Source organism: Podarcis erhardii, assembly GCF_964252035.2.
Source record: "Podarcis erhardii genome assembly, chromosome: 5".
Lineage (NCBI taxonomy): Eukaryota > Metazoa > Chordata > Lepidosauria > Squamata > Lacertidae > Podarcis > Podarcis erhardii.
In genome coordinates, this window is record NC_138509.1 from 52,882,177 (window position 1) to 52,909,454 (window position 27,278).

Here is a 27,278-nt window from a genome sequence, read left to right on the forward strand (position 1 = left end):
CCAGGAAACGCGAGAGAGGGCGGGGCGGCGGGTCCCGATGGAACGCAACCTGCGTCACACTTGGAACAACCGCTCACCCCCCCCCCTGCGGATCGCATCGCCCACCGCCCGCCCCTTGGTTGCTAGTAGCAACGAAGACGTTACTGCCCTCTCGGCCAATAATAAAGGCGTCTAGGCGCGGTTGGCCTAGAGGCTTGAGGAAAAGGAGGCAGTCCTCACGTCCGGCTGCCGTTTGAACACCGCGTGCGGGGAAGATGCCTTATTCCAAAGCGAGGGAACCGCTCTTCCTTGGGATCTCTATGGTGCTCCGTCGTGCGTCGGTTGAGCCACGAGTTCGACGCGGAACCAGAAGTGTTTGTCGCGGGTGGTTGAGGCGGTTCCCGTGCCTTTGGGCTGCTCTGGTGGTCCCCGCTGCGGGTTGAGCAGCTGAGCGCGGCAAATAGAAGCGGGGAGGCAAGGCAGGTGAGGGACCTTGGGGGCAGGGATGTGGAGGGAGGGGCGCTGAGGAAGGAGGAACTCTTTCAATGTGGGGCTTTTAAAGTGCGGGATGGCGGTGGGTAAGGCGGGACGTGATGGGGGACGTAGAAAAATCGCACGTGGTGTGGGGAAATAAACAAGTTTTTTCTCTTCCTCTCCTAGTACTAAAATGCCCCCCCCCCCTCCCGAACGGGATATTGGAAAATTCAGTGCAACTATTTCTCCCAGTGTAGAGTTGGAAGGGACCCCAAGGGCCATCTAGTCCAACCCTCTGCAGTGCAGTTGCTCCTCAGAGGTTTTGAATTTGCAAGGCGAGGTTGCTTAGTTACTCCCAAACATCTCCAGCAGGTGCTTAAAGAGGCCCGAGCTAACATTCATTAAGCAAGTTCTAGGGCAGCTCCGCCTTATGAAGATCCTGGATCAGCTGAAGTCAGATTTGGCAGCTGCCTATCTGCTTTAAGCTAAGGGAGGAAAGGGGAATATAGGAATGTAATGTTCACCTTTACAATAATTCCATGATTTCTAGTCCTAGACAGATTGGCGGTGGTGGTTCTTCAATTCTGGCACTAGAAGAATGTCTGAATTAAAATTTCGGGAGGTGCTGCCCAAGCAAGGTGAGTAACTTTTCCCAGCATTCATCAAAGTGCACTTGCCAAGCTTTTCAAGTGGCTGTTGTTGTGTGTCTCCTGTGCTTACCTCTTGTGACCCCCCCTTCTTTTTGCCAAGTTACAAAGGTTGCATGGGGTTTCACCTTATCACACTACAAGTCGACAGCACTCTTAGGGTTGTGTCTCTGGCAAATTCTTTATCAGCACTGCAAGATTTTATATCCTGCACTTTCTCCCCACAGCGTGATTAGGGCAGCTAACAGGATGCAATTTGGTGAAATCATAGCCAGTATACGATACTATAATTTGAGGACAATTACAAAAAACAGTGCCTGAATGTACCTATTGCCTTCTGGAGCTCTGGACAAATACAACTGTATTCAAATCCCATCAGAACACGAGCAGGGAAGGGGACTGTCTGGAGAGACGGGGTGCTAACACAGAAGAAGCCCTCTTGTGCATTCTCACCTTCCTAGGCATCCACAGCAATGGTATTGCAAGAAGAGTCTCTTCCCGATTGTAAACTGTGCATTGGGGCATACTGAGAAAGGTGTTCCTTCAAATACTTGGGCGCCTAGTACTTAGGATATCTGTATAATAGTACCAATACTTAATAGTACCAATACCTTAAATTGGACCAGGTAGCTCACCAGCAGCAGTTAAATACTCTCAGAATTGATGTGATGTTCTCTCTGGCCATCTACAGATGTCTGAGAAACATTACATTGCAGGGATTTTTCCATGTAAGGAAATATGTTGTTAATATATAACACAGGATCAGACATGTTACTTCAAGGTAACAGTTTACCACTGGCCTTGTTACAATGTTGAGATCTGAATGCTTCCTTACGAAGGATTATGGAGCCTTCTTCTCTTCATAGAAGTAGCCTGTTTTATAACTATTAATAGTTTTACACCTGTTCAGCTCTTTCATGCTCTGCATCCTGTATTATATATCTCCCCTTAAGTATTTAAGAAGGTGAATAGATTAGGTTCTTTCAGCAAGGCTTGCCCTTTGACCCTTATATTGGAGCATATTTGTGCTAAGGGGCTAGTATCACACTTGAACTCCATTTTTTAAATACAGGTACACAAATGGCCCAATAATATGAAAAGCTTTGATGCAAGCACTATACCAGCGGCTGCCAAAAATATGAGGTGCTTAAATGGAGACTTCCATGTGTACTGCTCTACACAGCTGTCATATTTCACAGCTCAATAACTCGGAGAAGTGGGTTTGGTGGCATCCACATGGAACTGTAGTGTTTGAACTGGCAGATATATTCTTGAATATATATTTTATGAGCTTTGTAATTATCTTTGGTTTCTCAATTTTTCTTGTTTTAGGGATGTTAGCAGTAGAAGATGTGACTACTATGGTGTTATGCAAGCCGAAGCTGCTACCTTTAAAGTCAGTTACCCTAGAAAAGCTTGAGAAAATGCAACGTGAAGCACAGGAAACTATTCGACAGCAGGAACTACTTGCTCAGCAATGTTCAAACTCTGAATTCATTCAATAGTTTACTTAATGGAGTTTCTGTACTGCTGTATCAATGTATATAGCAATATGATATGCTGTGTAAAACATTACACATAAACAGGAGAGTGTTTGTAGATTCTTACAAATTTTCCCAATTGTACTGCTCTCTTTTAAAATATATTCAAGTATGTAGTCATTTAAATCCAGGTAATCTTTTAAAAAATGGCATTCAGAATCCTGCTCCAGGATTTCTGTATTGTTTTTCATATCATAGGTCAACTTAGCAGCCTTACATATGTTACTGAACCTTTAACTCAGCATGGGGAACCTTTTTGGCCCAGCAGGTCAGATCATTCACCTCTGCAGGACAACTCTTGACAGGTGGCAGCTAATTTGCCTGTTACCCAATATCATAATGATGCTGGATGATTGCCATGAGGGTTGCCACACCCACCAGCCCATCCCTTGTGCAACACTTGGGAACCACAATGCAAGTGGCTTTGCCAGCCCTATGCTCAGCAAATTGCAGTGTATTGGGCTGACAAAGCTGCTTTCTACAGAGATCAGCTGAGCAATTGGGTTTCCCAAGGTTTAGGTTTAGAAAGGTTGACATTAATAAAACTTGTTTCTATACTACAGTATTAAATATACCAATATGCTAAAGATTACTATTTTGTGTTGTCTTGAATTATTCATTTGTACTGTCACTCTTGCATTGATAAGATGAGCAATGAAACAATGAAAACATTCAGTACACACCCTTCTGTATGTAGACATGTCTAGGTTCATGAGAATTTAAGGTGTTTTTTCAAAAATCCATTCTATCTAATTCATACACATGCAGAGATTACTTTTAGAAGGTAAAGTACTGCTACCATAACTTTAGGCTGTAGGTTCCTTGGACTCAGGACTGGCAAAGGTCGTGCAAAGACAGGCTGGGTCCTGTTATTCCATTTCCTGGCAGAGAACCATGCTGCTGGGTGTGGGGTTGCCTCTGAATTCTGCTTTATATTTCTAATAGCTTTTCATGTAACAAGGAAACATGCTCTGCATGCATTCTAACTGAGCCAGTCAGTACCAGCTGTGGCTGGATACAGCCAAAATATTCCCAATCTTCTACTAACTCGTATGCAAATTCCTTCTACACTTCTCTTTTTTTACAGCTAATCTTCCATCAACTTTGTCTGCATTGATTCTTACATTAAGGCTTTTAACCATGGCTGCAAACTAGTTTGAAGCTTATTACAGGCTAGCATTAACATTGGTGCAAACATTTCAATGTACCATAATTAGCTAAGAGTGGGAGCATGTCTGCTAATAGCACACTCCTATTAACCATGCATAAAAGAATCAGCAATTTTATGTTAGCGGTGGCCTCTTTTTCTTGCCATGCAAACCCATTTCTGTGCGTGGCAAGCTTTTGGGATGAATCAGTTAAATTATTCCAGGATTAGTTCATTGTAGAGTAATGATGCTGGCATACAATAAAACAAACTAAAGTGCACTTTAAGCAGATAACACAAAGGGCCACAGGTAGAGCTCCTCTAGGAGTAGATTAGGAGATGAACCATATAGTTAAGAGTAAACGATTATGTACTTCTAGAATTGTTTAAGAAAACATGGCAAAAATCTGCTTCACAAAAGTTTATTTTGCAATACATTCTATCAGAACTGTTCGTTTTTCCAGTATTGTAGAAAAAATAGATGTTCCAGCCACCATTTGCTGAATTAATTTAAGAGCAAATCAATTGTTCCCCTGGAAAAAGATGAATACATCTTATGATCAAACTAAATTCTTAGATTCTTTAAAACAAAGAAAAAAACTTTTTTCTCCCAGCAGCAGCCAAAATAGGGTTCCAGCAGCTTAATGACCCATTCTATAAAGCTTTGTATAAACCAGTGATTTCACTATAAAAGCACTGTCATTAAAACAAAGGAGTGGCAGGCAGGCATCAATGCAAAACATGGAATGATTAGGTCAAACATATGGCACTTCCAAAATAGTAGCTTATTTTAGCAAACCTCCACAGAAAGGTTGTTACTTGTTCTGTCCCAACTATAGCTCCAGAGAAAAGAAAACTGAAGAATTTCCCTTGTGAACACAAGTTTATAAAACAGTCAGAAGGTATTTGTTCCCCAAAACAAGTGCATCTCTTAAAAAATAAATGAACTGTGCTAAGCAACTCTTACTATAGAATATATACATATATATTCCCTTAAACATCTACAGCTGCAAGAGTTTGTTCATTCAGTAGCTTTCAGCTTTCAGGCGGCCTCCATCTCCTTCACTTACAAAGCGCTTCCTTCCCCTAAAATTAAATATACAATTAGCTTTCAGTATATCCCTTAAACTTGGCCATATGAAGAGGAGGGCAGAAAGTTAATTTGCAATAAAAAATTGTAAATCACCCTCAAAGCAGTGTGGTTAGTTATATGTATGCAAATTATAGAAACTTGCATTTGCTCTGTTCTATTCGAATTCTGATGGGGGCAGGGGAGGAAAGTTTGGAGCATTAAAGTGCAAGACCCAAAGCCAGGAATCTACAAAGGAGAACCGTACTCTGACATTTAAGAATAGATTGAGATTCCAGAATCGGCTCACTTAATATCCTAGTTTTGGCGAGGGTTATGCTTCAAAATCATTTATTCTGCAGGAATCTAAGAATTCTTCAACAGGGTTATAATAAGTTACGAAAATTTATAAATAATATAAATAATTTATAAATAAATAAATTAATTTATAAATAATAACCAGTTTCCTCTGACCCCAATCATCCTAGCAGAAGTGGAAAGAAATTAAAAGCAGCTACAGCACAGAAGATTGGCGATATCTGAGAAAGCACAATGTAGCAACAGGAAGACACAAGTGAAATATCCATGTAGTCTTACTCTCTCATATTTATATGCTGTTTTTCTTCAGTTGTAGAACCCAATGTGGCAAACACGTAGTTCCCAGGTGGTCACCCATTCAGGAACTGACTAGAACCACACCTAATTCACTTCAACAAGGTGATTGGCCTCTTGGGCCTTCAAACCACATGCTTGGATTTAGAATGGAAGTTTGGATCAGAGATTCCAAGCTATTCTACCCCTTTAGCCATCACCAGTCCTAAGACAGCCTGTACTACCATGCAAGAAAAAAAAAAAATAAGTTGCCAATCTGACTTGATTAAATTCTGTTGACAAACTAGCTAGGTTTTGCACCCCTTGGACTTAATTTGCTGCACAGCTACCTCTCTGACACAGTGATCCTTAAGTATGTACCTGGAAGGACAGAGGTCTCTCATTGGTTTGGAAATTATTCCTGCTCTAAAGCATTCCTCTACAAACCGCTCAAGCACAGAGTATGAATGTGGCACATCAAGATTAATGTCCGGGATTTCACGGTAAATTCGTTCATAGCCCTGCAACATCAAAATTAGAATAAAATTCATTATCTCAGGAATTTTCAGTATGAATTAAGTAAACTTTAAGTAAAATGTTTCTATCTAAATGGGTATGTTACCTTTAACTTTCACTTAAATATATATAATTATATATCTTTTATATCTGTTGCCAGACTTCATACTAATTTAGTCCCCAATATCTACAGTTAAAATATTAGCAGCGGCAGACCTATATTTTTGGGGACCTGGAGCTTAAACTGTGATGGGGGCCCTTACGCAACCAGCAATGAAGTCTGGGTAATCACTGTTGCCTTCTTCAATTGGGTTGTTCCGTGACAATTCATCACCATCATCATAACTACTACTTCTCACATTTTGAATAAAATTGCTGTACTGAATTATCTCACATGTCTAAGTCACTGGTGTGAATAAAAAAAATCCTATGCCTTATAGTTTTCAAGTTATGGGAGATGAAAATTAGGGAAATGTTATATACATGCATGATGCATCATAGAATGATTTGAGTTGTGTGACTCAAATTCGGTCTACAAAACCCAAAAATTTAAAGCATTGTTGACTAAAGTGTCTTCTAGTAGATCTGCCCCTGAATATTAGGTAGCAGGTGACAACTTAACAGACTACCAATCTGACTTTGTACAAGACAGATTTCTACATTCTTCCTAGATTTTCTTTTTAAAAATATCGTTGAAAACCCTCAAATTCTGTAACGAAGTCAGAATTTGTGCTCCCTGATCTAATTCTAGGGCTGTTCATTTAATGTTAATAAACAAAAATAAATGCAACCCAATCTTCTCAGCTATAAGGATATTTAACAGGAAATGCTTGGAAATCTGTTAGGCACACTTACTCTTTTCATTTGGTCCATAGTAATGACAGCAGACCTCCAGAGGGATTTCAACAAATTAAGCATCATTTGAAAGTTTGTTTCTCCAGTTGATTCCAAAACCATCACAACTGCCTAAAATGTAAAATCAAATGAACTGAATGTTCAGGTAGAAATGGTGGGAAAGTACATATTTTAAGCAAGTAACAAACATAACTATACTGCAGAGGGAAAAGGATATTATGGAAAGCACAAAAACAAGCTTGAGAAGAGAAAATCTCTCATAATCAATAGTGTGAAAGGCATCTAGAGATTTCAAGGAATTTGATACTATGCATTCCTATACTTTGCTGTTCAGGTCCATTTTTGGTAATCCCACAAAGTGTAATAGAGAACATGCTTTTGAAGCCAGTAAAAAGTATAAAAGGAAGCCAAAGGTGATATGAAAACATTCTCTTTTGAAATGAACAATAATATGCAGTATTGATATTCCCTTCATTGAAAATGAAGTAAGAGGTAGTCAATGAATTACTTAAGAAGGAACTTCAGTCTTTTTATTTACCAGGCATTTTATTAGGGAAATAAACTAGTATAAAAGGTACAGGTTATGCAGGCTACTGTAGGAAGGATCTTTCTCAGCTTACAAGCAAGTGTAAAATAGTACCACCAAAGAGAAACTCTCAATAAAGCTCCTTCAACATAAAAATCATTATGCTTGTTAAAGTTTGTAACTTCAGAACTAAACTTACAATGACAGTTATAATACTATGTTGTAAAAAAAAATAATGTTTCAATCCTGCCTTACTTCATATACAAGTTCATGGTGAAAATGTGGTACTTCTAACTCCTGGAGACAACGTTCTGCTTCAGAAACATCTCCTGAAAGAAGGTATTCTTTCAACAGCATATCAATCTAGTAGATTAAAAATACAAAAATGTATAAGACCAGATGTTAAAAAGCTTACAATTCTGAAATCTACAATGTATTTCAATTTATAAATTAAATGTTTACTGATGAGCACCCTCTATGGCACAGTGGTCAATGCTTTTTTTTGATAAATACAAAAAAATATATGAATTCATTATATAATGCAGGCATGATCCCAAAAGATAAATTATGTATTAATTATTGTAAATGAGATATAAATGAAATGGAAATGAAATATTGTTCAGTACATATGTAATCATGAATGAATAATCATGAATTTAATAATATACAATGCATTAGTAAATTACTAGAGGAAAAAACAAAGAGGCATCAGTTGCTTTGTCCAGTAGTTTACCCTACGTCTCTTCCTACTTGCACTCTCACTTTATGTGGCAGAACAGAGGATACCACTCAGTGGGGCCACTCAGAAAGTATGCAAGAAGAACAGCCAGTGGTAGCAGAATACCACCGAAAGACAGCTTGTGAGCAAGTTGAGACGACGTGGCAAAGGCACTGGGCAGCAGTTGCTCCCACCTCTGCCTTGTTCGCTTTATATTGGTGCAGCAAGAAACATTAGGCCTGCTTGGAGGTGCAGGAGGAGAGTGGGAAGACCAAAAGCATGTTGTCAAGGGGCCCCTTGTAACACTGAACCAGTCCTGTTAACTGGATATAAAAGTTAACCACTAATGAACAGCTGAACTTAATTACCTACCTCTTTAACAAGATGTTTTACAGACTGCTGCCCACCTCCTGATCCCCACACATTGTCAATGCGTTTTCCACCTTTGGTCATACTCAGCAATACAGTAGCTCGATCCAGAGCAGCCCTGTGAAGAGAAAGGAGAGTTGTAAATAAAAGCAAACATATTTAAGAATCTTTACATTCACCATTAAGCCTTTAAACTACACTGTAGAAATCTGCATTAACAATGAGATGCAAGATTTATACACCAAGACTGCTATTGTAACAAAGTGACCTAATATTTATGGGGTCCGGTAACTTGTGTTCAGCATTAACTTAGGTCAAAAAGCTGTAGCTTGTTCACTACAAATCATCAATCAAATTCAAATTATTTTTCAAAGTTTTACACAGTGAATATAACAGTCACATTAGTTTATTTCCCAAAATAATCCTGCAGCAGGGAACTATTATTAGCTACTATTTAAGATATGATACATGTTTCTTGATTGAAAGGACACTACCTGCATGATGCTTCCTTGGTGAATTTTCTTTAAAAATATAGTCCATGACATAGAGTACCCTATATCCATCATACCCAGATGTTTGAGATAATTGCTTCTGTTTCTTCTATCTAAGGCTCTAGCACCTCAATATTCTAACACTTTTAGAACTGATGCCCTAAACATCCAAACTTAGCAGCTGCTGATTATTCCTTAAATTTCCATTATTTGTCTAAAGCTTTTCTCTGAATTCTGTACTTTTAGCCATTCACTGCCTTTAGGTATTAAATATTCCACAAGCTATGCAATGGAAGGAGGCAGCAGAAACATTATATCTTTATAACTTTGCAAGAAAGAGTATAAACCCCAATCTTTGATGTTTTTATTTCTTAAAAAATAATAGGTAAGCCTTCTTTAACCTGGCAAATACAAAATTTTTACTGGATTATCACCTTTAATTGCGAACCCCAGCTATGAAGGGCAATGCACTTACCGAGCCTGGACACAGTCCACAGTGCCTTTGTAACCATCTATGTAACTATTGCAAAGAATCCCATCTCCGACTGCTCTTGCAATAAATTGACCCACCAACTGCCATGAAAAAGAAATATGTCTTACAGATTAAATTTGAGATAGACAGGGTTTCTTTGATCAGTCACAATGTCACACGAAGCAGTAGTACACCCCCAAAATGGGAGAAGGAAGCCATACCCAAGCACCCCTGCTGTTTCCCTCTTGGGGTGGTTCAAGCAGCAGTACAGGCAGTGCTGCTACTTCAGCTGCCTACATTTCTTAATTTTACATAAACAGATGAGCCAATTACATGCAGCTACAAATGCAATAAATAAGAATATATTGGCACAATACATAAAAGATAATACAATACATTGGGTGGTAGCAGGGAAGACAAGGAGTTCTAGGACACAGAAAGTTAAGGTACATTGTGCTGTGATGGAATTTGCATATAAATTCTAATGATTTAGCCATTAGGGGTATCAAAACTTTAGATAAAGATTTTATTGTGTACCTTTATGCCATAAAAGTACTTTAATAAATGTGAGCAACAGATGTTACCACAGAAACAAATTATAATTAATAATAGGCAAGGCTTTTTTCAACCAGAACTCACAGCAACTCAGTTCCGTCACCTCTCAAATGGATGTCATTGCCATTTTAAGAGAACAAGGGAGACGTTCATGGTGAGTTCTGGCACCTCTTTTTCTAGAAAAATAGCACTGATAATAGGTATTTTAAACAAACCTGTGGTGCTCTGGGAGTGTCCAATACCAATTCTGGCATCTCTCTGAGAAGCCTATCAAATGATTTTTCAACGTCTTGTTTGCCAACTACTGTCCCACACAGGTCAGCAAGAAGTTTAGATGTCATTTCTCTGTGACTGGCCTTTCCCTCCAGAGCCAATGATACAGCCAACACTGGTACACTGTATTTCATTTCACCAAGATTGAGGTCCTTCAGCATCTCCTAAATATGTGGAAAGTAAAATAAGCAGTCATTTTTAGTTCAAGTGCACATGAGTTTTATAGTAGAGATGAGAGGGGGAAAAAACAAGCAAGGAAGAATGTCTCTCTTATGGAACCAGTATAGTAAGAGAAATTCTCTAACTAATGTGTTTGCAAGTTAAGTAAACTCCTTTGACATAAGGGACAATTGTCCAATTACCGTATGTCAGAGGAGATCCACTGAAATCAATGGATGAAAGTTACTTAAATCAATTGAGTTCAATGGAACTACTGTGAATATGACTTATTTGGGAATCACTCAGGAGCAATTTTAATTCTTACTATATTTTTGTGGAAGTAGCAGGAGAGAGGAGTTCAATCTAAATATGTGGATTTTAAAAAAAGGTACCATTTCTACCTATAAAATTTACCAGTCTTTACCATGAGTGTCAACTTTCTTAGGGTTTTAGTCTTGTTTTAAATACACTGGTTTGCTTTTGTGTTTTTAACTGTTTTTATCCGATGTGTAAGGTGCCTTGAGACTGTTGTTTAGAAGGCAATTAATGAATCAGTGATAATAATAAATAAAAATTATTACTAGATGCCATCAAACTAATCTGCAACCAACAGACCCACATTTCATAATCTAATAAAAGTCTGTGTTTATGCCACTAATTATTATAAAAGACAGAAATTGTAAAAGTAACATTATTATTATTATTATGTTGTTGTTGTTGTTGTTATTTATTTGTACCCCGCCCATCTCTGGGCGGCTTCCAAAAATAATATTAAAATACTCTAATACATCAAACATTAAAAGCTTCCCTGAACAGGGCTGCCTTCAGATGCCTTCTAAAAGTCTGGTAGCTGTTGTTCTCTTTGACATCTGGTGGGAGGGTGTTCCACAGGGAGGGCGCCACTACCGAGAAGGCCCTCTGCCTGGTTCCCTGTAACTTGGCTTCTTGCAGTGAGGGAACCGCCAAAAGGCCCTCGGCGCTGGACCTCAGTGTCCGGGTAGAACGATGGGGGTGGAGACGCTCCTTCAGGTATACAGGACCGAGGCCGTTTAGGGCTTTAAAGGTCAGACCAATACTTTGAATTGTGCCCCGAAACGTACTGGGAGCCAATGTAGGTCTTTTAAGACCGGTGTTATGTGGTCTCGGCGGCCGCTCCCAGTCACCAGTCTAGCTGCCGCGTTCTGGATTAGTTGTAGTTTCTGGGTCACCTTCAAAGGTAGCCCCATGTAGAGCGCATTGCAGTAGTCCAAGCAGGAGATAACCAGAGCATGCACCACTCTGGCAAGGCAGTCTGCAGGCAGATAGGGTCTCAGCCTGCGTACCAGATGGAGCTGGTAAACAGCTGCCCTGGACACAGATTTGACCTGTGCCTCCATGGACAGCTGCGAGTCCAAAATGACTCCCAGGCTGCGCACCTGGTCCTTCAGGGGCACAGTTACCCCATTCAGGACCAGGGAATCCTCCACACCTGCCCGCCTCCTGTCCCCCAAGAACAGTACGTCTGTCTTGTCAGAATTCAACCTCAATCTGTTAGCCGCGATCCAACCTCCAACCACCTCCAGGCACTCACACAGGACCTTCACCGCCTTCACTGGTTCTGATTTGAAAGAGAGGTAGAGCTGGGTATCATCCGCATACTGATGAACACCCAGCCCAAACCCCCTGGTGATCACTCCCAGCGGCTGCATGTAGATGTTGAAAAGCATGGGGGAGAGGACAGAACCCTGAGGCACCCCACAAGTGAGAGCCCAGGGGTCTGAACACTCATCCACCACCACCACTTTCTGAACACGGCCCAGGAGAAAGGAGCGGAACCACTGTATGACAGTGCCCCCAGCTCCCAGCCCCTCAAGACGGTCCAGAAGGATTTTATGGTTGATGGTTAAGGACCTAAGTACCCCACTCTTGAAAGAACTATTTTAAATCTCATTAATCACTGCTTGTAATTTCCAAAATATAAGCCATGAGACATACCGCAACTTCATTAGTATCCCCATGTTCAAAATATTCCTGGATTATTGGAGTTAGCGTTTTCTCAAATGCTCTTTCTTCCAAAGGTGGAACTACTGTTTCATAGACACAGTTATCCTGCTTTAAACAAAGATGCAACAAATTTAATAAAACGAAATTTATATTGGGGAGGCTCAGAACAATTCAGTTTTAGAACATAGTTCCCCATAAATTTTCACAGGCTTTCCATTCATAATCCCTTTAATACTGTCAGTCAGGCTTCTATGAGTAATGGCTTTGTTCTCTTCAGTTGCTGCCATCAGTTTCAACTACTCTATAACACCAAGAAGGAAGAGGCAAGCTGTTGAACTAATCCAAAAATGGAGAAATGCAGCTATAGCTGAAGATTGATATGAAAAACAGCTCACAGTGTGTTCTTCAGCCACACTTCAATTCCACCTTCACAATTTATCTGTCAGGTGAGCAGAACAGCACAGCAAATGCTGCTTCAAACCCCTATGTTTTGCTCCTTCCTGGTCGCTGATTCTATCACTGGTCCACTGCTGTTTTCTCCTCCTCTAGGAGCTGTTAACTAAGCACAGAATTAAATGTCTGTGGCTAAATAGAGTTGAGATGGACTTTATGCCCAATTTCTGTTTTTATCAAGACTAGAAACAGTCAGTGAAAAACACAGACTACTTACATCATCAGTTTTTGATGAAATAACTGTTCAGGGGTGGGGCACTCATCAGATGAGGAAACTAACCATTTTCCTTACCTGAGCATCATCATAGTTGGGATCTTTAATGTCTACTTCCTCCAAATCATACACTTGCCCAGGTGTTCCCCAAACACCTTTGCCTCCTGATCCACCTGAAAAAAAGTTTAACAGCAAAGATGAGAACCAGATTACAAGTCAGTGTTATTTTTTGTCTTATTACTGCACTCTAACCTTTCATAGAAATCTAGTTTTCAAATTCACATGAAAGGCTCACAGAAGCTGAACAGCAAAGCTGACACTGTTCACTATCTTCCTAATATGAACAAGACAGGAGGCAATCATTTTTAATCAGGCTAAATAGAACAGCATAAGCTATCTGCAGCAGTCATTATCAAGTCTCCAAGTATTTGTGTTTGTTTTATTTAATTAACAATGTTCATATTAAAATTATGAACCTTAAAATTTCAGCGTTCTAAATTAGAAAAGTATTATACATGCAGATATAAACTATGCAGATCTCTACTGTGTCTATATTCTTGTTGCTATCAAATTAATGTAAAACAAAACATTTAGGAATAAGTACAAAATGAAGCTCAATCTAAACCTAGATAAACTCTCAATAGGTTATTTCTGTTTGCTGTAAATTCAAAACACACCCACCTTTCTTGGGTAGACCCCTTCCCTTTCCTGAACGAGATCGCCTATCCAGATGCTTTCCCTTTGGACTTGTTGGTACTGTGACTCCATTCTTCAGTGCTTCCCCATTATCACCCACTGAATCTCCTCTTCCAGAGTCTCTAGAAGAGTTTTTTCTCAGTCTCCTCTTTGCTCTGGCATTGATCTTAGCTTCATTAATAGACGTTACAGTGTTCCAGTTACCATTGATTTCAGGTTTTATTTCCTCAGTTCCACCATTTTCTTCATCACCGGAAAATGGAGTATCACTCAGATTATCCAGTTCTCAAAAACAGAAAGATACAGGAAGGTTTAGCTATTGGCAAGTAATTTGGTAAAAGTTCCAACACCATTCTAAGCATCATGCAAAAAAAAAAGGTTTTTAACAAACCTTGACAGATTTAGTTCTTGCAGCTCTCCTACAAAAGTGACAAACTAATTATTGAGTGAGAACAGGAAGAAATGTTTCAGGGGCATTTGGTGGAGGAGGAAGAATCAGTTGACAAAAGCTAACATGGTATTATAATCACAGTGGGATATATCACAACAAAATTGTAGTTTACCTATTGAAAATTATATTCATGAAGGGTTTGTTTAATGATGTGGCTGAAGTACAGCCCCACTTATATATTTGTAAGCCACATTCATATGTATAACAGTGGACAGCTTATGACATATCTTTTTCATCAAGCCTACAGGTGTCTGTGTCTTAAATGTATTTTTGTGTTTCTTGTGCTTGCAGTGCTATACAGATGCGAGATTTATACAAAAGCTTTGATTTTTAAATTGTTTTGTTTATTCACTGTGATTTGAACAATTACTATACAAATATGGAAAGGTGGAATATATATTTTTAATAAAGACATTAGAATTTTTTTTTTTGGGGGGGGGCTTGATTATTGTACAGTAGTTACTTTACACAGGAATATGTATTTTCCAAAAGTTAACAAACCCAGTAGCATATCTCAGAGCTTAAATAAGTAAAGGTATTAGGAACAATTTTCTCAATTTAAAAAACTTTGTTTAGTTATGTGTTCCATTTTATAATGGAGATGCATTTTGCAGCGTTTCAAGCATCAAAGACCGCAAATGAATTGGGCTGATTCCTTACCTGTCAAGTTAATGTTGTATGTCTGCTCATTTCCTATTTCCATAGCTGTTTTACAGTAACTGAACCAAACACAAAAATTGTTTAATATTGTTGTTTCAGACCTAAACACAAAAACAGAACCTTTTAGTGCAATTAGAACTATAGAAACTGTTGCTGTACAGTGTACTTTCTTTGATAAAATTGTAACACACAATATTTTGTAAACATTAAACATTATGCAAAATTTTCTATTATTTTTATTATTGGAACTGAATCAGCCAAGTTATTCTCTTGTTCCAAAGACTTCTCTTAAGCTTAGGATTTGTAAATTCCTACAAGCAGAAGTTTGGCAGGAATCATCCCTCCCTTCTATCAGACATTTTTTGGAAAACTGTACTATTTAGATGGGCCTTTGTAATATGAATTTTCTTTTTTAACCCACTCAGTATTTGTTTTTATGCATATTTTTGTTGATTTTATTCTCATACCTATACTGCCTTGCAATGCTTTTATAGACTATAAATACATAATAAAAAAATTTGTTTACTTCATTTATCCGAACAACCCATAATCATTATTTCCACTTTGCAGTGGAACAACAGAAAGTTGCTTGTTTGCCATCCAAGTTCAGGACTGAGGTATAAATTTAATTAAGACTAGCGTTTTTATTTATTTATCTAGTGAGTGTATGAGTGTTTGCATCTATGTATCTATGTACATCAACAAAATAGAAATTATTTAGGCTGCAAGTCTTACTACCATGTTTTAATATTTATATAGCACCAGTTCTGCTTAGGTATTTTGTAGGGATAGCACCTGTTTTTTGGTAATTGTTCCATTGTTTTATCAGTCCTGTCAAAATACCATGCAGATCAAACAACGAAAAAGATACTTTATTTGTATTTATTCTTTCACTCTAAGAACAGATCACCACCTTCTGGGAATTCCTGTTGCTCTCTGTTCACCTCCAACCTGCAGCTCATCCAGTGTTTTACCCCATGGTAGTACTCTCAAATAAATTGGCATCATCCAAATCTAATCACATTTGTTTTAGATAGCATAGCTACAACACTTCCACTAGAGGGAAAGCATGCAGATAATCCTAACAGATCTTATATCTTGCATCACAATTTTTACCTGTGTAGCTTTCATTAAACATTCAGCAGTCTCATTTGTGTTCCCAGGCAGTATCTGCCCCAAGTTTTTTTTCCTCCTTCCCCCACCTTTTATCTAGCAAACACTATGCATTGTTGAGTGGTGAGATTATGACATCAGGTCTTTCACATCATACCTCATAGCAAAGAGTTTTTCAACATTACCTTAGCCAATCATTCAGAAGTTTGCAACGTTCTGAAGCACTTTCCTTTCGATAGAAGAGTGTCCTCAGATCTCTCAAAAGGCAGAAGATTGGAGAGTTGATTTATTAGCTTGTAAGGTTAATTTTTGTCCTCTTGGTATTCCATTACATGCATCAACTCTCCTTCAAATCCAAAGGAAAAGCACAATGTTTATATAGAAAAAATGTATGATAATTTAACACTGGAATTATGTATCTTCAGTATCTTGCAGATATGCAAATGTACAAGCCTTCATGAAATTAAAATAATTTCTAAGTGACAGCATGGGCAGGGAGTGGCAAGCAAACCAAAACCCTCCCCACACATCTCTTAGGACAGCAGAGGGAGGCAATGCTGAATCCTTGGGGGGCATCCTTGTTCTAGATAGTAACCCACTAGTTCAAAACCACAGAATTAACTTCTAGTTTAACAGCATAACCACACACAAATGTTGTAAAAGTACTACATACCAACGCCATGAGATGTGGTGCTGCAGCATAAACAAATTAACTCTAACACAAGGGTAAATAGGATGTGTAGGACAGGAACAAAACAAAATTCATTAAGAAGAAAACTCTTCTCACTTCTGTTACATGCCTGGAAATCCACAAGTCGTCAGACTGCACAAATACAGGTCTGCCACATACTGCAAGCCATGCTTGCTAAACCATCCTGGTTTTGTGGCAACTGTGAGCCTGAGGCTACAAGAATAGCAAAATTAATGAAGCATCTGATGAGACATAGTTCACGATTGCTATTACACATACACTCCAGCTGGCAGTGAACCGTCTCTAAAAGTACAGAATTTTTTGAAGGCCTGAAGTCTATAATATGGAAAACCTGCCTCCTGCAGATGACTGCCTGTGTTCAACTTGTTTGACACACACTTTAAAAATAAGAAAGGGAAGTGGTTGTATAGTTAGTTGATCTTTTTAAAGTTTTCAAGTAACATCTGTTGCTAGACCTTTAAATGGTAAAGGAAACTGTGGTTTAGGAGGCATTTCATTTTTGATCTTACAGCACTTAGAATGTTGTAGTTTCTCTATGGTGTTTCTGAACAGCAGGCAACACACATGAAATCATTATTCTCAACAACAAAAACAGTCCTGTAGCTCTAGAGTACTGAAAGGGTATGTGGTAGCAGACTCCTCACCCAATCAGTTTGTTTATCCTGAATGCCAAATTAAATTAATCCAGATTACCAAATAATATAAACATAATCCAAATTAAGTAAAGAGGGTCAATATGGTCGTGAAAACTATTTTGTTAATCATTAAATGCTTTATTGGGGATGTTTCCATGTGAAGAAACTGGCCTGGTTCAGATGTAATGGGGAAATGGTTTTCCACTACAATATTAAATTGCATCATACATCAGGTTTATGTACTTTCTCCTCTCTGAAGGAACTTCAGTGTAAAACTAGTCACAGTTCCCTGATATCCAAATTTAAGGAGCTATGGTTTCTTTACCCTATAGTTAGTAACAACAAACCAGAAAAACATGGTTTCAAATCATAGCTTGTTCTCTCACTTTAACTTTAAACAGACCACAGACAGGGAATAGTGGTAAGTTTAAATTCAAAGGCAAAATCTTTCTGTCTCCTTTTCTGGATGGGAGAATGAAGTGTGGTGGGCCTCAAGCTTGCTATAATTCATTTTCAAAACAGGAAGCTATGGTTTGCTGTTATGTCTGAATCACACCATTGTATCCTGAAAAGCAACTTTAAGTTGTTTACAGGGGCTTCATTTATTTGAACTTCATTAAACTTGTACACTTCAAGGACTAATCATTCCAATAAAATATAATAGACATTCATAACATTGTTATACTTTTTGTGGTTACATAAATTGTAAGTAGACTAAGGTATGCTGAAGCCTTAAATTCAAATGCCAAAGCTTGACTAATGAACCCTAATAAAAGTGTCTTTAGATAATGCTGACAAAGTGGCATAGTAAACAACTACAAAGTGAGGTAATGCTCTCATTCTTCAGAAGACGATTTTGGCAATGAAATCTTATGGATTCTGTAATATTAAACTTCCAAGTCCAGTGAGTCCCTTATTACTGCATTTCACAGAAGGGGATATTCCGATGCTTAACCAGATTCAGAAGGATAAGCATTTAGCAGCAAAAGTAAACGTAACGGGGTATCTTTTTGAGAAATACAGAGAACTATAACAATATCTATACTGATATCCAGTTGTCCCAAGAACAAGTTGGGGAAAATCAGTGCACATAAACTGATATAATCCAGTGGAGGGAGTGTTGTACAAAAATTAGTGCAACTTCATTCTGACCCCAAAAGCATTAAAATGCAGGATCAACCATCTAGCCTGCTGAGATGCAAGCTGGCAGGTAAGTGAATCGGCATTTGATGCATAAGGCAGGACAATGGTGGTTTTCAAACATCAATTAACCATTTCGACATTGATTTGCCTGCCACAAACCCCTTGTGTGCAGCAGAGAGTTCTGGGGCATGTTACAAGGTGCACATTCAATGACTTAGGTGTGGAGCATAGCCGCTAGCCCCCCCCCCCCCCCAGTGCTCCCCAGCAGTTACACATTAGGAGGTGAGGCCAGCAGTGGAAGGCAAACTGCCTTTTGCGTGGAAACCCAACTGCCACCCTTGAAATCAACACCCGGCCTCAAAATAAAAATGCTTTCAAAGAGCAGCAGGATTTTCCTGAGCACGGTCTTCACATCACGGAGAAAGCCGATTTCCCCGTGGGAAAGAATATACTCCTGAGGTAAAACGATGGGAAGCCCCAATAAATGATACGGCCTGTACTCAGCATAACAGCAGCTCTCCCCTCCCTTTTAATACACGGGAAGCGGCACTAGGCCAAGGCAGGCTGTTCGTCCATCTAGCCCAGCGCTGTCTACGGAGAGCGTTATCGGTCGTGTGAGGCCAGTTCATGAGCTAAGGTGGGGCAGGGCGGCCAATACACCGGCCAAACGACGGGCGGAAGGGCGAGGAAATGGGCCCCCTTCCTCCTCCTCCTGAGGAGTCGGCAGACACGTACGTCCCTCTCCGCTCGGCGTCGCGAAAGGCGGGAGGGCACAGCCCTAACGGGAGACCCCCCCCGTTCCCGTGCTCACGTTTCTGGGGCCGTGGTGGGGGTGGGGACATTACCGTAGGCGGCGGCCCCGGAGCTGCGCCACACGGTGTTTGTTTTTGTTCTGCCCAGCAACACGGCCACGAGCGGCCGATCCTGATTGGCTCAGCCTCGCCCTGGGGCCCGCAACAGCCAATGGAAAAAGGGACTCCGAAACGGCGTTCAAAACAAAAAACCAGTTGGAAAACAAATGAGTGTCAAAATGGAGGCGACGGGAAAGGGCGTGTGACATGACGCGACGGGTGGGTGAGACCATCGAAAATCCAGGTGGGGGAAGTATCTTTAGCCAAGGGGCGACAGAGGAAGCCTCACTGTAGCCTGGAGATTTGCCCACTCAACATTTTCTGCTTGGGGCTGATAAAAAGGTGTGGTGGAGGGCTCTCCCTTCTTTGGCTCCCAGTCATGTATCAAATAAAACTCCAGTTCTTCCCAGAGGCTATCACGTTATAGAGAAGCGCATGGCCTAGAGATCTGTTTATTAAATTTTATCCTTGAGCTTCCATATGTTTAGTTTCAAGGAAGTCCCATTATTGGGGCTTACAGGTAAAGGTGCAAATGGTTATGCTTGAAGTTGGAGGAGCTCAGCCTTTCACACCTACCACATGAGAAGAAATTAAGGAGGTGGCACTTACCGGTACCCAGTAAAGAGCTGCTATGATGAGAAAGAATGCAATTGCTGCATTTTTTTAAAAAAGCATTTGTGTCAGCTCCATGACAGCCTGAAAAAGGTTGTCAACCCTATACCACACATTACATGACAAAGCCATTTTTCACCTTCTCACCCCTTGCTTTTTCCTGTTAGACCTATTGCAGTCGTTAAGAGTCGTCAACAGGCTCATCGCAGCTATCTGCCAATCACCCATTCCCACCACCCTTCTGAGTAATACCCCTCCCCACCTTCTCACTATATAGAAAGGTCCGGTGACTTCTGTTTCAGTGTATCTGAAGAAGTGTGCATGCACACGAAAGCTCATACCTAGAACTAACTCAGTTGGTCTTTAAGGTGCTACTGGAAGGAATTTTTTTATTTTGTTTTCACACATTTCAAAACACTTTTAGGCTGCACTGCTCACTAACTAGGAAGTAATTTTCATTGCGCTTAATGAGAGATAATTGACTCCTGAGTGAGGGTGGTGTAATGGTTAGAGTGTTAAACTAGGTGCTGGGAGCCCAGGGTTCAAATCCTCACTCAGCTGGGTGACGCTGGATCAGTCACTGTTTTTCATTCTAACCTACCTCACAGGTTTGCTGTGTGAGAAACTTAGAGAAAAAATGGGATACAAATGTAATAATAAATACCATTAAAAATGCACAGGATTGTGCAGTTAGTAAAATCAAGTGAACTTGTTCTATCAAGGAACACAGGGCATTGCCTTAGATAATGTGTCTCAAGCTGTCAAGGTCATTCTGTATTTGGCCCTTTGTTATCTTCATGCTATTGTCTGATGTCTGAAACAAGAACCTTTTGCCTCTTTTTCCTCTCCTTGCTGTTCCTGCCCCAAGCAAATCATGAAGGCCCTTTGATGTTTGAAGTTTACTAAGCCAGCACAAGGCTGTGGTTGGGAAGATGCCTGTTCCTGAAGTTTCGAACAACTGATTCACAACTGCAGTCTTCAGAGTCAGTACTAAGAAATGAAAGTGAGCCTACAAAATCCTATTTATGTTAAGCTCGCATAAAAAATGCAAAGGTCACAAAATTGTGGTAAACGAGTTAAATCCTATGTAGTCAGAGTCTCTGAAATGGCTGGCTTAAGCGGTTTGAAGATTGATATGTGCACACAGCTTATGATTAACCAACCTCCACCCTCTCAAAAAGACCTTTTCTTGACCTTGCAGACAGTTTAATTTATTTTCTTAAAATATACTCAGAGCCTCCCTATTAATTACATACTGTGCATAACACTGAATGCTGTACAGCCGTACTTAATTAGAAGGCTTAATGCTAATGTTGTTATGAAATATTATTACTCTTAGATATTCATTGCCAAGACAAGCTGATATACATCACTGATTCTCCCAGGATGCCACATCCCAGAGCTCTTTTAGGGATAAGATTATATATGGTGTAGTCCCATTCTGTGACTGTATTTCTCCTCTGTAAGCAAATGTATTGATCTGTCTATAGATGCACCCCCTTGAGTACAGGGCAGTTTAAATGTAAGGTTCTGAACTGTAATAGCACAGGCTTCAACATAAACATAAGTAGTTAAGAGCTATACAAGAATTAAAAGGCTAGTCTTGTTACTACAGGTTCTTAACGCAAGTCAGTAATTGTTTGTATGTCAACATGCAACGCATACCTAACCTGTAATGTAAACATCAGGGAATCTGCATAAGTACATGAGTAACATATTTACTGTGTTTATGCAGATTCCCAGATGTAGTTTGGAAAGAGGTAATGACGCCACTCTAATGGCTTAATTATAAATGCACACCGACAACAGTTTGAGATCCACAAGTCTGATTTGTCTTTGAAATGTTTTGAAGCACAAGCACCCAAGTTGTAACCTATAAACATTCAAGAACTAAGCACTGCTAGGTTTTACCTCACAGGCCTCTTTTGCCTTGAGAGCTATATGACAGGCAGAAATTTACCATGTGAACATTTACCTAGCAAGCAGATTCACCGATGCCAGAATTTGCTTCCACCAGGCAGAATCTCCACAAATCAAAAGTTGGTATCCTTTCTAACAACAAACAGAATATCATCCCACCGCCTCTTCACATCCAGCCATTCCCTGGAATCATTTAAGCACACAAATCCTCTAGCTATAGAAAATAATTGCTACATGGGATATGTTAAACCACTGGTGCTGAGCTTTTTAAACACTGCTAGCATATATATACACACACACACACACACACACACACACACACAATATAATATATGCAGCCTCTGCTGCACCCTCCTGTTTTTATCCAGGGGTACTGCAGAATCCATTACCCATACCACAGGTTGGAACTATATCCTAAAAGCAGAAGAGGAGCCTTTCTGGGTCAGACTAAAGATGAGAAGTCCACAAGTAGGACACGAACACGGTTTCAGGTGATTCACTAAAACTGGTATTCACTGGCCTACCACCTACAATAATAGCCACTGCTAGCCTTATCCTTCAAGTCTGCGGCCATCACTAGATTCTGTGGCAGTGAGCAATCAAAGGGGGAAAATGCTGCAAAATGAGTTTCTATTGATGCACAAATTTGTATCACTCATTAAAGTCTCACCATTAAGAAAACTTAGGAGGTAAGAATATTGCTGTCGTGATCCAAGAGAAGCATATTTTCAAACTGCTCTCTCCACATTGCCCTAAACACTCCACTACCCTAGTTCCCACAAGGTGTCCTTTGAAGCGTTCCATAAAACTCTGTAAAGAGTCTAAATTGCAATTTAGTAGCTGAGCAATTATGAGAGGCTGAAACCTGGCTTATTGTTTCTCAAAGAGTCACAAAACCATGCTGTCTGAAAGAACCAAAGCTACTCTCTAGTCAGTTTCCTTGTTCAAATCCAAAGCCATCTAGCCACAAAGTGACCCAAGCATAAAGAAAGGATATCTTAGAAATATCGCACTCCAACTAGGCAAATAGCACTGCACCGCAAGACTCCAGCAAACCAAATGCCAAGCCACGTGTTGCAGGAAAAGCAAAACACCATCAAAGTCGCTAGCCAATCAGACATGGGGAAAACATTCCTTCCCAATCAGGCAATGAAGATAAGCGAAACCTATTGGCAAGTCTCTGGAAGAGAGGTTGCGCTGGCCAATTGCAACTGTGCTACGCAGCGTCCTACCTCCAGTTAGGGAGTTTACTGGTTCTCTCGACTTACCTGCAAATTATGCCATCTAAACCCCAATGTCGTCGCCTCGCACTTCACAATACCACTAGCCCCTAACTGAAGCACTGAAAATGAATCCGAATGCACCCTGCATAAGCTTATCGAAGCCTCCATTAAACTAGGTGGGAAGTCTAGATGCATCTAAACAAGCCCAAGTAGTAGCCAGAACAGATCACAAAAGCAGCAACCTTCAAAAAACTGAATAAAAGACCACTGACATGCAATAGCAGCACTTCTTTTCCCCCACCACAATCCTACTTAAAGCAGCTGGGTGCATCTGCAGCAAGGCGCACACCATTCCACTGCCGCTTACCTAGGAGCATGCCCCATTGGACGCCATTGGGCTCATTTCCGAAATGACTTGCTACAGGACCCAGGTAAAAAGTCCCGCTGACAACACCTTCGATTCTATGCACTTAGCACGAAAGGGGCTTCCTTCCGAGGAAAGATGCAGAGGTTCGGGTTACATGCCGCCCACAGATTACAGTCTTATGCCTATTTTCTCGCTTGCAAAATCTATGAACACAATGGAATTTATGTCCCAGAACTGCACAGGATCTCTCAAAAAGCTCAGTCTAAGGAAACACACCCTTGCCTGGAGCAAAAGTTCATTGCATACACTGGAACTTAATTTCGAAAAAGCATGCATAAAATCGGGGTGCAGTATGACGAAAGCCAGCAATCATAAAATTGTTATCTCCCTTTCCCAACCGTTATAGCCAAAATGCATTATCAATTGGCTTTTTTAAAAAATGGAGCCGAACTCGATTGCCGAGAAGCCGTTTAGGAACAGCTCCTTTTGCTCAGATACAGGGATTTCCGCTCACATTTTTGCACCGAGCTCGCACGCCGCTTGCTTTGCATGTCTGGGTTTCTTTTCAGCAGCAAATGACAACGAGAGGCAAAGACCTAGCAGCCTAAACCAACAGCTACTTAAAGAATGAATATGTGAGAAAGTCACCCTTTTCCTCCTCTTGCTTTTACCCAGAAGCTGTTGATCATAAAACTCTTGCCCACAAACTCTCTCTCTCTCGCCTAGTTTTCTCCTCGGCAGATCAGCACCAGATCAGCACCAGATTTCTCCACTTGTGACTGTTTTCAAACAACCCTGTACTTCCCCCCACGTTTAAGGTGGCGGGGTAGTCCCGCCTACGGAGCGGAAGGAGGAAAGCTATTGGACGAGGTTGCCCGCACAACTAGAATAGTGGGCCTTCCCACCCGAGAAGGGCGGGTGTTTGTGAGACTTTTTTTCCAAGGTTCTCCGAAGCTCCTTTAACAGCCATTTTTTACTGGCGCAGATGATTTTACTTAGAGGCGTTCCGTCGATTTCCGGCCTGTTGGCAAGGCTAGTTTGCTTTTGAGATTCCTTTAACGCTGCAGTATTTTACATGCCGATTCACTCCAACGTCAGAATTTATCAGTTGCAAACCTTCCAAAGAGAGTTAACATGCCAATGGATCAGCTTCGTTCCTTTTTTTAATTTTTTGATTGCATTGCAGTTATAATCTCACAAAACATTTTTACAGCGGTGGGGGGGCATACCCTAATATTTGAATATTCCCCATATATTCTGCTGCGTGCAAAAGTAATGGCTTCAACAGAACATTTATTGGGAAGGAAATCTCCCGCGAGCCCTGCTGGGTAGAGATTAGAGAGCCACGATTGCCTTACAAACCTTGGTCTTGAACCTACTTGCAGATCGATCGTGATCATATTTGCACATAAGCAAGTGCCGCTGATTTCAATGAAAAGCTTCCCTGAATGCTAAGAAGTGCAACAAATTAAACTGAAAAATGGAGGAACTGCACGCATACCCGAAAGCGACGGGTGGGCGTGCCTGGGTGGTTACGGAAGAAACAGGAACACGCTGGCTTCTCAGAAGTATGGAAATTTGACTTACTAAGGCTTTCTGCGTGTAGATGCTGCAGGAAAACGTTCCTGCTGAGGACCACGCCTCCTACTGGAAGGTTTTTGCCTTCTTTCCAGTAGCAGTCACTGCTCTATATAAACTAAGAATGAATCCACCGTCACTTGAAAATCGCTAAGGTTCGTGGCAGACAATTAAAGGATGTTTCTGCCTCTTGTATAGCAAATGTAATGCACTGCGCTAGATGCTACATGTGAAATTTCAATACATTTAAAAATCAATAGGAATATCTATGTGAAAAATGCAACTAATGGATTTTTAGCTCAATGGATGTTCTTTGCACACATGCCAGAGACCACTTGACTGAAGCACATGTGGACCACAGTTTGCGAACTCTGCAGGGTGGCAATTCAGAAAACAGTGTCCCACCCTGTATTATGGAATAGTATCTGATTATGGGCATTATGGGCCATGTGGGGTGGGAGTGGGGGCACAGTAGCTGGTGAGCTGCCTGTAATGACATTTACACTAAAAAGTAGAATTTGTGAATGGTGCTCATGTACGCTAACCCAAGAAGATTCCCACATTATTATTAAAAGGCAGATGTGATATCACGGTGTGTAAATCAACACAGCTGAATAGTATATCCCAAGTTTTCAGCCAGGTGATACTCTTTAAAATATATGCTGAATATAAGAAAAGGAAGAGGGGCCCAGGGTGTTTTGCAATATGTTGATAACAGAGCCAGACATGTCTTTTGGGATCACAAGTCATTTGTTTTTCTGTCCATTCTTGCCGCAACAAGACATGCACTTTGGAAGCACTCCACCTACCAAGAGCAGCGCAAGAGAAAGTGCACCATGATCTGATTGAGCCAGAATGAATTCTCCACGGAGAGAAACAAACAACGCTGAACAGACTTTGCTTCAGCATGAAGGAGTCACATGCCTGGTTTCCCAGCTACACCCACAAGTTTGTACTATTGGAGGCTATTATTATTTTTGCTGCTGCTGCTGCTGCTGCTATTACTACATGCTAACAGAAATCTCAGTTACCAGTGTGTGGTTGCATAAGTAACCAAGACATCAGCACCCAGATACAAGGAGGCAGCACTGGTATGTGCAGGATAACCCAGTGGTTCACAGAAGTTACTCCCCTCCCCCCCCAAAAAAAAACCCTCTAGGGGAGGGAAAAACCTAAAAGTGGAGAGACCAAAAACTGAGTATATTTAGAAGGCATGGAATGCTGACTGGCTGCAGAGAGGGGATGAGAAACCAGGAATGGGGCAAGAGAATAGCTTCAACACTTAACAGTGAGTGCGCACGCTGCACCATTTTGTTGTAGGTCCCACTTGTTATCATAATATTTAACATTTGCATAGTGCTTTCAAATATTCAGAGTGCTCCTCATGCATTATCTAGTTATAATCCTTGCAACAACCCTGCAAAGTGAAGTGAGGATTATTCCCCCCCCCCACAGAGCAGATGGGGGACAGTGGCTGAGAGAAAACAGCTTGCCTAAGGCTACGTGGCCAACTAATGGCAAAGCTGTGGCCTCAACACTCCAACACTGACACCCTGATCCAGCTTTGGAGACCATCTCAGCTGTGAGTCCTGGAAGACCTCCTCCTTGCCTTGCTAGGCTTTTCCTACCTGGCCTGGGAGGGCGGGGCCCTGACTGACTCCAAAAGTTGAGACTGCTGAACAGATGCTAGGGCTGGGATATGGTTTAGGAAGTTTTGTTGGGTTTGTGTGTTGCTATTATTGATATTAATTTTTTTTTAGTATCTTTATTTTAGATCTTATGACTATTTATGTGGAAATTGTTTCAATTTGGTTGTATACTTTGTATTTATTGTTTATGACTATTTTTGTTATGTTTGTAATTATCTTTCTCAGAAGCTGCCTTGAGCATGGAAAAGAGGCATACAAATAAAATGATGCACGGATGCAATGCTTTTTTTCTGGGGGTACTCAAGAGTGCGCAGTACTGTACTGGCACCTTTTTCTGGAAGAAAAGCACTGGTTAGAAGTGTGGTACTTACTGTAACAACTTCATGGTGAGTACCGACACCATTTTTTCTAGAAGAAAAGCACTGCATGGATATATTATGTGCCACTAGTAGTTGCCTGTGGTGCATGGGGGTGGTGCATCACAGTGCTGTCTGGATTTGGGGCGCTTAAATATGGCAACCATAACTGCAAGTCACTTTAGGCCAGGGGTCAGCAAACTTTTTCAGCAGGGGGCCAGTCCACTGTCCCTAAGAAAAAAAATAATGAACAAATTCCTATGCCCCACAAATAATCCAG

General features: G+C 40.5%; 2 protein-coding genes and 1 long non-coding RNA gene across 11 annotated transcripts; 2 read left to right on the top strand and 1 right to left on the bottom strand.

Annotated features, from left to right (window-relative positions):
• Positions 1-238: 238 nt before the first annotated feature.
• Positions 239-3,233, top strand: BBIP1 (BBSome interacting protein 1). Its single transcript, XM_081863464.1, has 3 exons — positions 239-462; positions 1,004-1,091; positions 2,433-3,233. Exons 2-3 carry the CDS (start codon positions 1,052-1,054, stop codon positions 2,603-2,605), a joined length of 213 nt encoding a protein of 70 aa, XP_081719590.1. The 5' UTR covers positions 239-462; positions 1,004-1,051; the 3' UTR covers positions 2,606-3,233.
• Positions 3,234-4,194: 961 nt separating this feature from the next.
• Positions 4,195-24,250, bottom strand: PDCD4 (programmed cell death 4). Of its 9 annotated transcripts, XM_081863430.1 has the most exons (14): positions 19,288-19,304; positions 17,528-17,625; positions 16,138-16,298; positions 14,840-14,940; positions 13,714-14,013; positions 13,111-13,205; positions 12,357-12,473; positions 10,166-10,387; positions 9,399-9,496; positions 8,436-8,550; positions 7,601-7,708; positions 6,820-6,930; positions 5,830-5,969; positions 4,195-4,874 (listed from the first exon to the last, which is right to left on the bottom strand). In XM_081863430.1, exons 4-14 carry the CDS (start codon positions 14,880-14,882, stop codon positions 4,814-4,816), a joined length of 1,410 nt encoding a protein of 469 aa, XP_081719556.1. In that variant the 5' UTR covers positions 14,883-14,940; positions 16,138-16,298; positions 17,528-17,625; positions 19,288-19,304; the 3' UTR covers positions 4,195-4,813. The 9 variants fall into 9 exon arrangements, with proteins under 9 accessions (XP_081719556.1, XP_081719555.1, XP_081719561.1 ...); XM_081863429.1 differs by lacking the exons at positions 17,528-17,625; positions 19,288-19,304 and adding an exon at positions 24,087-24,250; XM_081863435.1 differs by lacking the exons at positions 17,528-17,625; positions 19,288-19,304 and adding an exon at positions 24,064-24,228 and having other exon boundaries at positions 12,357-12,470.
• Positions 17,632-26,718, top strand: LOC309342676. The gene is made up of 3 exons (XR_014156981.1): positions 17,632-18,901; positions 20,774-21,367; positions 25,775-26,718. It is a non-coding gene; the product is annotated as an uncharacterized lncRNA (long non-coding RNA).
• Positions 26,719-27,278: the final 560 nt, after the last annotated feature.

Bases quoted from the DNA above. Each gene is read 5' to 3' on its own strand.
- BBIP1 (XM_081863464.1), top strand. From the start codon at position 1,052: ATGTCTGAATTAAAATTTCGGGAGGTGCTGCCCAAGCAAG. The intron at 1,092-2,432 runs GTGAGTAACTTT...TTCTTGTTTTAG, and splicing joins GGAGGTGCTGCCCAAGCAAG to GGATGTTAGCAGTAGAAGAT.
- PDCD4 (XM_081863429.1), bottom strand. From the start codon at position 14,882: ATGGAAATAGGAAATGAGCAGACATACAACATTAACTTGACAG. The intron at 10,388-12,356 runs GTATGTCTCATG...CCACATATTTAG, and splicing joins GGGATACTAATGAAGTTGCG to GAGATGCTGAAGGACCTCAA. The intron at 7,709-8,435 runs GTAGGTAATTAA...TTAATCTACTAG, and splicing joins TAAAACATCTTGTTAAAGAG to ATTGATATGCTGTTGAAAGA.